At 40.8% G+C, this 12,459-nt stretch overlaps 1 protein-coding gene across 2 annotated transcripts in view; it reads right to left on the reverse strand.

The window, feature by feature from the left end:
• The window catches only part of LOC129764166 (GTP-binding protein REM 1), an 88,662-nt gene that overhangs the window by 20,566 nt on the left and 55,637 nt on the right, over positions 1-12,459 (reverse strand). For both annotated transcript variants that reach the window (XM_055762998.1, XM_055762999.1), the window contains one exon: positions 8,534-8,714. In XM_055762998.1, the coding sequence (XP_055618973.1) occupies positions 8,534-8,714 (181 nt within the window). The remainder of the gene's footprint in view (positions 1-8,533; positions 8,715-12,459) is intronic.

The following is a 12,459-nucleotide window of genomic DNA, read 5'->3' on the forward strand; positions in this document are numbered from 1 at the left end:
CAAAGGTTGGACCAATTCATCAGTTGTCCATTCCAAAAATGGAACTACAAGCAGCCCTACTAGGGACAAGACTAACAAATACAATTCGAAACGAGCAACGATTCAAGATAGATAGTATTACCTATTGGTCAGACTCAGAGAATGTTTTGTCTTGGCTACAACCAAAAAACAGAAGATATAAAATATTCGTCACTCATCGAGTTGCTGAAATTTTAGAAACGACAAATGTAAAGCAATGGCATTATGTACCGTCTGAACAGAATCCCGCCGACGAAGCTACAAAAGATTTTAAAGGACAGTCAACATGGATAAAGGGTCCTCAATTTCTAAAGAGGCCAATCATCGAGTATCCAAGAAGAAAAATTAAAGAGTCAACAGAAGAATTGAAACTGGTAGGAATGCACCAAGCAAACCCTATGTTCATCGGAATGGAACGATACTCCAGTTGGAGTAAATTAATACATCTGGTCTGTATCATGAAGAAATATGTTGACTGGTTACAATACAAGAGAAACCAGCGATTAAACATGCAAACTGATTTTACTCGCAATATAACGTACAAAGATCGACAAACTGCAGAAAGAGTAGTAATTCGTAAAATGCAAATGACGCATTTCTCCAAGGAAATTCATGATATCGAACTAAACGGTTACGTTGATATAAGAAATAAACAATTATCAGCGGTTACCCCCATACTCGATGAATACAACATAATGAGAGTTGGAGGTCGATTGGAAAACGCTAATAAATTGCATACATCAACAAAACATCCTGTGATTTTACCCGCCGAAGATCATGGAACATATTTGATTGTGGCCGAATATCATCAACGATATTTTCATCGTTCTCAACAAAGTAAAGGCCTCAACAAACAGTTCTACAACAAAGTAAAGGCAGAGTGCTCTAAATGCATTATAATGAAGGCCAAGCCTATGCCACCCCAAATGGCATCATTACCAACAGCCAGAGTAGACTTGTATGCTTATCCGTTCACAAATACCGGAGTCGATTACTTCGGTCCATTTGAAGTCGTGGTAAGACGATCAATTGAAAAGAGATGGGGAGTAATATTCACATGCATGACCACAAGAGCAGTACATATTGAAATGGCTGAAAAACTAGATACGGATCACTTTTTGATGTGCCTTAAAAACTTCCAAAACCGACGTGGAAAGATCAAACATTTATACAGCGATAACGGAACGAATTTCGTAGGAGCAGAAAAACAACTTAAAATGTTAGTCCAAGAAATAAATGAACGCATGACGAAATTCGAAGCTGAAAGAATGGAGATAGCATGGACTTTTAATCATCCAGCATCACCACACTTTGGAGGAGTTTGGGAGCGACTCATAAGAATTATCAAAGATAATTTATATCAGATGATAGATTGTAATCGAAAACCTTACCCTGAAACAGTACGAGCAGCTCTTATTCAAATTGAATTCATTCTAAACAGTCGCCCACTAACGCACACACCGTGCAATCCAGACGAGGAGGAGGTTTTGACTCCGTTCCATTTCCTAATTGGACGAGCAGGTGAATACGTTCCGCCTCAAAACATGGACGACAACAAACTCACTAGGATTCCATGGAAACTAGTAAATCATTACAGTAGGCAGTTTTGGAATCGATTCAAAAACGAATATATACCAACATTAATACCACGGCAAAAATGGACACATAAAGTGCAACCCATAGAGATAGACGATATAGTGCTGATAACTGATAGTACTCTACCTTGGGGTCTATGGATGAAAGGACGAGTTACTGAAGTCATTAAAGGAAAAGACGGTCAAGTTCGTTCAGCGTTTATAAAAACCGCCAAAGGAACCTTTAAACGACCAGCAACTAAGTTAGCAGTATTAAATATACGCAAGGATTCCGTTCAAACGACGGAACAAGTAAACAAAACAACTACCACATTTACCGGACTTCATCAAATAGTTAACGAAAATAACAAATTGAATCGCGAAAATTATGAACCCAAGAAAAAGAGACGACGAATCAATCCTTGCACTTCAATTATATTAACGGCAGAAACATCAAATGTTATGGCATACACCGATTACTCCAAAAAAGATGAACCGAGAAGAAAAATAATAAGGAAATCAAATACACTTACACCATTAACATTCATGCAACTGTTGATTGCAGCACTGTTATTCTTCGGATGCAGTGTACTGGGTTCGTCATCTCACGGATTGATCGCATACGACTGTGCTAACACGGAAGTTAATATGACAACATATTCACTGTTGGATGTAGCTTCATGCTTACCACCAACAACAAACTTAACAACAACGGAACTTCGAATACAAATGCTACAAAGAAATTCAAAAATCGAAACAAAGGTGTTTCAATGTAAAGTCATCATCAAAAGATCCATTCAACACTGTGGTATGCACTCCCACACTTCCGATTATCGCTTACATCGTGAAAGAATTTTCTTCAGAAGAATGTCGAAAGGCTCATTATAGCGGAGCATTATAGCGGAGCACTTGCTGATAACACAGTAATCCAAGAATGGAAACTAAACAGTACGAACAGAGGTCAAGTTTTAATAATAGGATCAGTAACTGGTAGTTCCTGTAATGGAGGTATATACAAAACATCGTTATACACATGGACGAACGCTTTGGTGTATTATGAATACACAATCACCCTCCACGATTACGTAGCCTCTGTGGATATTGAAAGTAACCAAATTATGTTGAGAGGAGGTCTAACATGTACGTACACGCAAGGGCGATGTTTGGATGCTGAAGAAGGCTATTTAACTTGGGACATCGACATGAACCGCAGGTGTGCGAGTTTGAGGTTATATTCGAAGGTGTTGTCAATAAAACAAGAAATAATCAAGTAAAATCAATTGGAGAAGTCGTAATCTATAGCACAATATCGGAAAGACATTTATTTTCGATAAAAACTACAGAAAAAACCCATATGCGGACGAGTTTACCCAAGATTGTGAAATGATAATATAATTGTACGAATTAAAAAAGAGAGAAGAAATAAATTGATAGGATTAGACTTAAGTAATTACAAATTCTTTAAGGGTAAATCGAGTAGGTAGATTTACGGAAGGGGAAATGTAAGAAATCGACAGAATTTGTTATTCCAATGAGAGTAGTAGAAAATCAAGGTCAAGATTAGAATCACGCGTCATTCACTATTTTCATTCATTGCCACTTTATAGCTTCTGGAACAGTTAGCGTTTAGGTTTTATCGCTTGAAGCGAGCATGTGTTTGGCTCAGCTATAGCATTTATAGTTTAGAAGGTCACGGGGCGCCCGCTTAACATAGAACCAAAACAAACCATAAAATAAGCGAACGCGCGATCGATCATAAAACCAACGGCCGGCTGTGGCTGGAACTAAAACAAAGGATCATTCATTCGATATACGCTCTGAATTCTTGACCGAGTGGCGCATAGAACTTTACTATATGAGAATAGAATTTTCTCCTTCATTCCCGATATTTGACCTAGATTTAAGATATATCATGTCAGCAAAAATCTTGTATAAAAACTCGACCATATCTGAATAAAGGAAGTAGTTTGAGGCTGCCTTCCGCAGCCATAAGTAGTCTTAAGCGAAACTAAGACCAAGTGTTGTTCCTTGAAATATATCACAGTCTTCAGTCTGCTAACGAGAGATCAGCAGCATCCAGACTTCCAACGTCCGTTGCAATAATTGTATAATTTGAGCGCGGAGTTCGTGAAGATCTTGTTCTCGTTGATCTTCCCGAGTAGTAGATGTCGGCAAACTGTTCAACTTCTGTTCGTCACGCATTCCGTATGGAATAAGTGCGGAGGCAGTTGAATCAACTTGTCGAAGGGATAAAATCGATAGATTGTCTAAGTCCCGTTCGTTACGCGTTCCGTATGGAATAAGTGCGAAGGCAGTTAGTTCAATTTATTGATAAGGAATATTTCTGATACACTTCCGTTCGTTACGCGTTCCGTTGGAAACAAGTGCGGAGGCGGTTTATTCAGTTTATTCTTGAATAATTTCACTCAACACTCTACTTCAAATCGGTAACGTGCAAGCCAGACTCATTACGGTTGATTCCTTCGCGCAGCCGAGTTTGCTGCTTCACCGCACGCTTACACAACCTTATTATCCAAATAGACTCTACAACCCTCAGCGATTCGGCAGATACAGGGTCTTTCAGATTGAACTCTCACGCAACAAATTTTAATAATAAAACTTCTACAAAAGTGAACCGATTTTTATTTTTTAAAAACCAAATTAAAGCTTAGTTTAGGACATTTTCGATGTGACCACCCCTTTTTTTCGATAACGCGTTTTAAACGGTGAACAAAATTCTTCATGCACAACTCTAACATCAATACTTCGATGCTGTTGAAAATCCGAGTTAGTTTCTTCTTTAAGCTCCAAAATTTGTGGCTTATTAAAATGGCAACGGTCCTCCACGTACCCCTCAGAGGAAGTAACCGACGATGAGAAATGTTGAAATTCTTACTATAAGAGGACAAAGTTTCATTAAGGATTTGGTTGCTCGAATAATACGATTTCACTAAAAATACACGTTCTTGTAAATTGTACATTTTGACACTAAAAGCCATCCGATCAGACTGAACGAGTAGCCGAATATTATCGTCCCGAAGTGGAGAATGCAGTGTAACCTCGACGGAGTGAAAACATTTTTTTATAAGGAGCTACAGTCAACTCTCCCTAACTCAACGTTCTGTATCTCGATATTTTCCCTAACTCGATGGATTTCATGGTACCTTCGATTGATTTTACAAGCATTTTTCTCTCCATAACTCGGTACCTCTTTAACGAGATGGTCCCTTGGATATCGAGTTAGGGAGAGTTGACTGTATTTATTTTTTTTTTGTGACCCTGTACTTTGAACACGCTCGGGGAATATTTCGCGGGATTGTTTTCCATCTCCAAATATGATCCGTTCATCCGTCGACAGGGAGCGGATGCCACTACGGTCAGCAACTATGTGATTCCAGTGATCCGGCCCAATAATCCTCTCAGCCGGAATTTCACCATCGAGGAACTGGCCCTGACTGGCCCTAACCAGATGGTAGCACTGGACCTGGAAACGGCGTACAACAGAACATGGATCTTATTAGTGCTGAAAGGCAGGTGAGGCGTTGACGATAAACTGCTTCACATTACCACTTCACTTCGCCAGATGGTGGTACCTGCCAGTTCGAATAGTGCGAAATCCCAAGATCCCTAAACAAATTGCAAATTATGTGGAATGCCACAGCAACCGTGAACGGCATCTCCCTGAATATCATGATACTTGGAGCATCGGATCTATCCCCAGGTATTCTCTGCGGATTCCGTGAGCGGAATATTGCATTTGTGGGAGACATTCAGGAAATGGCTCATCAGCTAAAAATACGGTAAACAGATCGACGTAGCAACCTTCGGCACAACAAGCTCTGAAAGCAGCCGAGCTAATGGAACATTACCCGGGAGAATCGAAGGTGATCGTGCCTCGACACCATGGCGACGATTATCTGCACTGTCGAGGGAAGAATGTGTAGAGGAGATTATTGATACGAACAACTTCCAGCCGAGTGCTCCCGTGGCCGAGTGGTTAGCGTCATAACTAACATGCCGGGTGTTCGGGTTCGATTCCCGTTCTGGTCGGGGGAATTTTTCGTCAAAATTTTCCTCCGACTTGCACTGTGATCACGCGTATTCTAGAGCTTGCCACTCAGAATGCATTCAAGGCGTGTTATTTGGCATAGAAATCTCAACAAAGTACTAATAAAAATGACGCAAGTAATACTACGTTGAGACGGCGAAGTTCCTCTAGGAACGTTAGTGCCATTGAAGAAGAAGAAGAAGAACTTCCAGCCGAAGCAGGAGCAACGAAGATCGTTGGCGAAGGCGGACTCGAAGCAGAATGAGTGCTAGGCATGCAATGGAGAGCGACCGAGGATATTTTCGTATTCTCTAATGAGACTGATTTGGGAATAGTAACTGTCACCAAACGAGGCATCTTACGCTGCATTATGGAGTCCATTTCATCCGTTAGGGAGTTTTCTCCCAATTCACGGCCACGGCCGCGACATCAACAGGATATTTGACGCATCAAAGCCAATACTTAAACGATGTGATCTGTGGGCAGCCAAATTTGAACTGATTTGAATATGACTGAAAGTGGTACGGGTACATCGTACCTATTTTCTGGACCTAACGGCATCGGAAATCAAGGTCTTGTAGTTGCACATCTTTGTCGATTGCAGTGAGACAGCTTATGCCAGCACAGAGACAGCTTATGACAGCATCTACTTGAGGACCACCACCCAAGGAATGTTCCAAGGTGCAGCGTTGAAGACATTGTCCATCTCCAGGCTACAGGGGGTAGAGGCTAGAGTTGATGAGCTGTATGCTGATGAAAATGCTATGCAGCAGTCACAGTCTACCAACATCGCGAGAGGTTCTTTCGTGGATCCACTCCGATCATTGTCACTATCGACAACTTGTGACAGTTGAACAACCCTGTGTGTTGCTGAAGATTCGGATTCCCCGAAGCAAACTTGATTTTTGCTCAAAGTTAGCTCGAAGCTGTAAACATATTTATTGTAATTTATATGCTTACAGAACAATGGACAATTACTTACTTTTAATCTTCACAAATAACAATAAACAGCAACCAATACAATTTCACTTATTCTGCGTTTAGGAAACCTAGATTTTAACTTAATTTAGTATAAATAGGTATAAATTTAGATGTAATAAGTATATTCTTACTTTACATGCAAATTTTAGGGTATTATAATAACTTATGTGTTTACTCTGTGTATCCTATTGTTGTAATTGAACCTTTTTTTCTTTGTGTGGAATTCACTATTGTTTTGTATGTCTTGTGTGTAAATGTTGGCAATGCATGCGTTAGGCGAACGGTCGAGGGGTCTTTGCTGTTAGTTGTAATCCTAACACTGTGTATAGAAGGTATTATCTCCAAGAGAAATCCTGAAAAGTGGCGATACGTTCCATCGGCAGGCAACATTGCGGATGATTGAGCCAAGTGAGCAGTGGGCCGAACCTGAAACCCGACAGCCGTTAGTTCACAAACCCGGAGTTTCTATTGGCATCATAGGATGCCTATCCCGAAAAGACATCACCTCACCTACTTGGTCGTAGAGTGGTATCATCGATACTACCGACACTCGAATAATCAAATTGTCAACAACGAGGTTCGCCAGCGATTCCATGATAGCTGTATTCGATCATTGGTCCGAAATCTGTTAAGAATATGCATGCAGTGCACCACACTTGGAGATCAGAAATGACAACGGTATCAACTTTCTTAGTAACAAACGTGAGCTAAAGCAGCAAATCCTGGACATGAATCAATGGCATCCGCCATACGGCGGATTCGTGGGAGAGGCTCGCCAGGTCCATCGAGATAGTCTTCTCGTTTCTGAACAGCAGCAGAAACCTGGAGGATGAAACTCTTCCCGAATTTATGATTTCAAATGGCGGACATTTTTTCTAAAAACACTTTTTTTACTTGTCTGGGGTTCATAAAATAGCGGTATCTTTACTAATTAAGAATTTATTGGATTTTTATGTTAAAGATAACTAGGAGAGCTGAAATCGTATACGCCAAAGCACTGTTTTGCTCTCGCCAATCAGAAGCGAATCAGTGGAAATGCACCAAGAACACGAATGAATCGGGATTCACTGCGGTAAGTGATGTGATTACGCATACGCGATGAAACGAAATCCCAAAAATAAAATTTACGTCAATACACGGCGGAAAAGTGTATTCTGAGGTAACTTATAGATTCAACCAAGGCAACACCTTTACTTTTGATATCTTGAAAAAAGAACTCATTGTTCTTCTCAATGTTTCATATATTTCTTGTTTGTATAACTTATAATTCGGGGGTCTCCGTAGCCACATTGGCTGCGCGTTCGCTTAGTAAGCGATCGATCGTGAGTTCAAAACTCAGAACCCTCATTGACCATCTTTGTGTTATTACAGAATAGCTACGTCCACGCAACAATCATCAGCGATGGAGATCGATCTACGGTCGAAATTAGATCGATTCATCCATACAACTGCTCTGCTCTGCAAGACACATCGGGCTGCTGTTCTATAAATAGCTCAACAATGATCAATCAACTTTCTCCGCTGTCCGGTGGTCTAACTGGATAATGGAAGAAAAATACAATACAGAATACTCTTACGCCTAAATGGCTACTGTGTAAATGTACCATATGCAATGGTATAGAAGGAATACTGGCGAATGGCAACTGTGTAATGTAATGTGCTATAATTATAGATATGATAACCATGTGACATGTACACGATTAAAATTCGGCTCTGTTACAGCTAATGAGCCTGAAATAAATAAATGGGATAAAAAAAAACTTATAATTGCAATGGAAAATTGTATGTGTTTCCTCCGTTTACTTTTTCTGTTACTGTATCAAACTCTAGAAAACTAAAATGAAAGTTTCTGAATATGGCAATGAAAAAAGAATATGGACAAAAAATGGCACACAAAGTTTATCATAGTTACCTTGAGTTGAAACCGCACGTGATCTAGCCAAATCAATTTTATTGGCAACTAGAATTGTGGGACGAGTACGTAGGAGTTCCATATCTTGCAGAACATTTAGAAACTGCTCAGCGCGACTGAATGTAGCTTTATCGACAACAGAAAACACCACCAAGAATGCATCCGCCTTCGACAGTTCGTCCTGGAATGAAACGAGAACACAATTGGTTATCTTTTTTTGTAACAAACATTACATTACATTAACATTATCATTTATGACTTGTATGACTTGTCGAAGTATCAGCAGCATGTATTATGGTTGGTTGGGCGCAGACGCAATCCGTCAAAATTATTGACAATATAAAACTGCGCTGGAAAAATCAGAAATGAGTTCTGACCACTATTATCTACTCGTGATAATAGTGGTGAACACAACAGGAAAACATAACGTTGAAAGGAAGAACGAATGATGCATCAATTGACAAAATAGTATTTTTTTTATTCACGTTATGGAAAAAGTAATTACACCATTGCGTTTACACGTGGAAGTACACTCTGTACACTTCTATAAGACCAAGTGATGATCTTGCTGCTTTGTGTCATTTTGAACAAACAATGCTTCAATTTATATTCTAATGTGTAGGTATTGGTGACTACCATACACTGCATGATTTTCATAGGTGTGTGTGCAAGCGCTGAGCGTAAACGAATGTTTTCGTATTTTCAACTGTCAAGTTTCTCTAAGAATAGTTACATTTTCCGTTGTTTTAGTTGTTTTGATCAATTAAATCTGGAGAATGTCGAAGGGAAAAGTGCTCACGGAGAGAGAAGAAAGACAACTCGATGCATTTCATCAAGAAAATGTTGGTATCAGAGAAATTTCTCGTCGGATTGGACGATCCAATCAAGTAGTGCTCAATTATATGGCGAATCCTCAAGGATACGGTAAGAAGAAGAGAGCTCCACGTAAATTGAAGCTCTCTGACCGGGATAAGCGGGAAATATCTAGAACAGCTTCGAATACCTCACAATCGCATGTGAAAATAAAGCCATATTTCAACTACCTAACTGCTCGGGTGACAATTCATCAAAATCCTCTCATAAAGAGGGCTTAAAAGGTTAAAACTCATTTAACACCTTCTCACCTCGGAAGACGTCTGAGTTTTGCCAAAGTTCACATGAACCGACAGTGGGACATGGTATGTTGTGACAAAAAATGTTTCCAAAATAATACATTTTGATATATACCATAACGAAAAGTTCTTCAATGTATAGGTTATCTTCACTGACGAAAACAAGTTCAATTTGGATGGTCCTGATAGAGGCGAATGAACTTCAAAGTTTAAAGCCTCTTAAAAACAAAGAAAAAAAGAATGGTCCTGATGGTTTCAACCGGTAACGGCGTGATTTACGGAAGAAGGAACAGTATTTTTCAACCTGCATTTTTGGTGGAGGCTCGTGCATGGTTTGGGCGCGATTATGTGCAAGCGGAAAGCTCAAGACAGCTTTCACATCATTCAAGGATTACAAACATGTTCTGGAATCCTCTCTCCTACCGTTTTTGCGTGGATATCGTCACAAAAAATTCACATTCCAGCAAAACAATGCTTCTATTCATACCAGCAAGTAAACTAAACAGTGGATTGAGGACCAAAAGCCTATTTTTCTGGACTGGCCGGCTCGCTCTCCAGACATGAATCCTGCTGAAAATCTTAGGGGGGATCCTTGTACGCAGAATTTACAATGAGGGAAAACGGGAAAACACCACGATTGAAGAACTCAAGGTCGCAATTCCGGAAAAATGGAAAAAATGGTAAATAGTATCCCAACACGAATTTTCCAGGTTATTAGTCGAAATGGCAAGTTTACCGATTATTGACATGTAAATCAGCCTATCGTTTTGAATTTTTCATTGATAATACTTATGAATTTTGAAGTGGTCTTATAGAAATTGGACAGCTGAAATTATCATATTAAAGCAAAATAAATAAACAAACAACTCTTTTGAATGGAATTGACGATAAATATACTTTATTCTAAGCAGTCTACAATGTATGAATGTATCTTGTTGAAATTCTAACTGTTTGTGTTGCAACGAAATCAGGGTGGTCTTATAGAAGTTGGACAGAGTGTAGCAACGTCAATGAGATGCAACTGCACTTTTCGCTTATTACATTCTCTTGCTGCTGTTGTTGTTTTTCCTTTGCTGCTTACTGCTCGGTGATCGAACGCATTCGTCTTCCACTTCCGTTCGCAGCTTATTGTCCTTCGTACTATTTCGTGGTTCGGTTGACCGATCCTATACCGGATCGCCTGGTGATCACTATGCGTATACGATTCGCAAACTTTCCACTCCGTGTACACCACCAACGACAGACTGCAAAAGGTGAAGTCGATGATAGATTCGCGGCCATTTTCCCGGAAGGTGTTGGTGCCTTCATTAAGTAGTGTCACTTCTAGCATTGGGAGAGCTTCCAGTTGACTGTTCCCTCTTACGTTGGTACATCTACTTCCCCAGTCCACCGCCTAAGCGTTAAGTCACCAATTGAGTCCAATGACGATCGGCTTCCTACCGATTAATTCCGTGGTCTTTGCGTTTAGCATCTGGTCGAACTGTTCCATCTCGGGAGTGCATAGCAACTGAACATGAAGATTCCATTACTTTTTGCGATTACGAAACCTTCATATGAACCCCCGACCACTTCCTGGAAAGGATATCTGCCCATCACCTGTCTCTGCTTTGCTCTGCTTTGCAGAGTAGGCCTCCTAAGCGTTAAGTCACCAATTGAGTCCAATGACGATCGGCTTCCTACCGATTAATTCCGTGGTCTTTGCGTTTAGCATCTGGTCGAACTGTTCCATCTCGGGAGTGCATAGCAACTGAACATGAAGATTCCATTACTTTTTGCGATTACGAAACCTTCATATGAACCCCCGACCACTTCCTGGAAAGGATATCTGCCCATCACCTGTCTCTGCTTTGCTCTGCTTTGCAGAGTAGGCATCTCGGATGCTCCGTGCAGTCTCTCGCAACATGCCCTTTTTCGCTGCATTTCCTGCGCAGGTCAGACCTGTCGTGGCCTGTGCAGTTTCTTGCCTGATATCCGAATCCCATGCACTTGAAGCATCTCTCCATATGCGTGTTCACCCGAGGTACAATCTTCATCGGGCACACTGACCAGTCGACATTTATTTCGCTCGTCTCTCCCATTTTGTTGGCTACTACCGTTAAAAGCCGCATCGAAGCAGTCTGCGTGCCACCGTACGCCTTTCTTATTCGGATCATCATCGGTATATCGCCCAGCTTACACTGTACTAGAAATTCACGCCTTAGCTCTTCGTCTGTAGTGATTTCGTTCAGATACCTGCACTCGACCATTGAATCCTGAGATAGAGCTTCCACATTCGCTTCCTCGCCACGTGATTTCTCGACAAGTTTCTTGAAAACAGAGCTCTTGACCGCCGTATCCTTATTTAGTTCGAAGAACATTTCTCCTTTCTAAGTGCGCCTGGTTTTCACCAAATTCACTCCCAGTTCCTTCAACTCTGGATCGGCTCGCACTCTCCGTAGGAGTGATGCATAAGTCACTTCTCCCTTCACATCGACGATCAGGGCATCTTACCTTTACTTCGCTCGCACGGGGGCCTAGGGTTTTTCTTCTCCTGCACCACTTCTTCGTCTCCAGGAGTATTCCATCAACGGTTATCTTACTCTTACCCTCGACTAGTGCCTTTTCCGCAACTTCGACTTGCGTGATCGGTTCCTTCTGTTGCGGTCAATAGCCTTAATGAACAATTTGATACTCGTAACTAGGTGCTTAATCTTGGTGTGGACATTGCCTTTGTCTTTAATGAAATCGTAGAGTTCATTTACTTTCCTTCTGACCTCCATCAAGCTTGACCTCCCAAGCTGCTGTCCTTATATGAGAATGGTGATGATAGATTTC

The sequence above is a fragment of the Toxorhynchites rutilus genome, chromosome 2 (assembly GCF_029784135.1).
Source record: "Toxorhynchites rutilus septentrionalis strain SRP chromosome 2, ASM2978413v1, whole genome shotgun sequence".
Classification (NCBI taxonomy): Eukaryota; Metazoa; Arthropoda; class Insecta; order Diptera; family Culicidae; genus Toxorhynchites; species Toxorhynchites rutilus.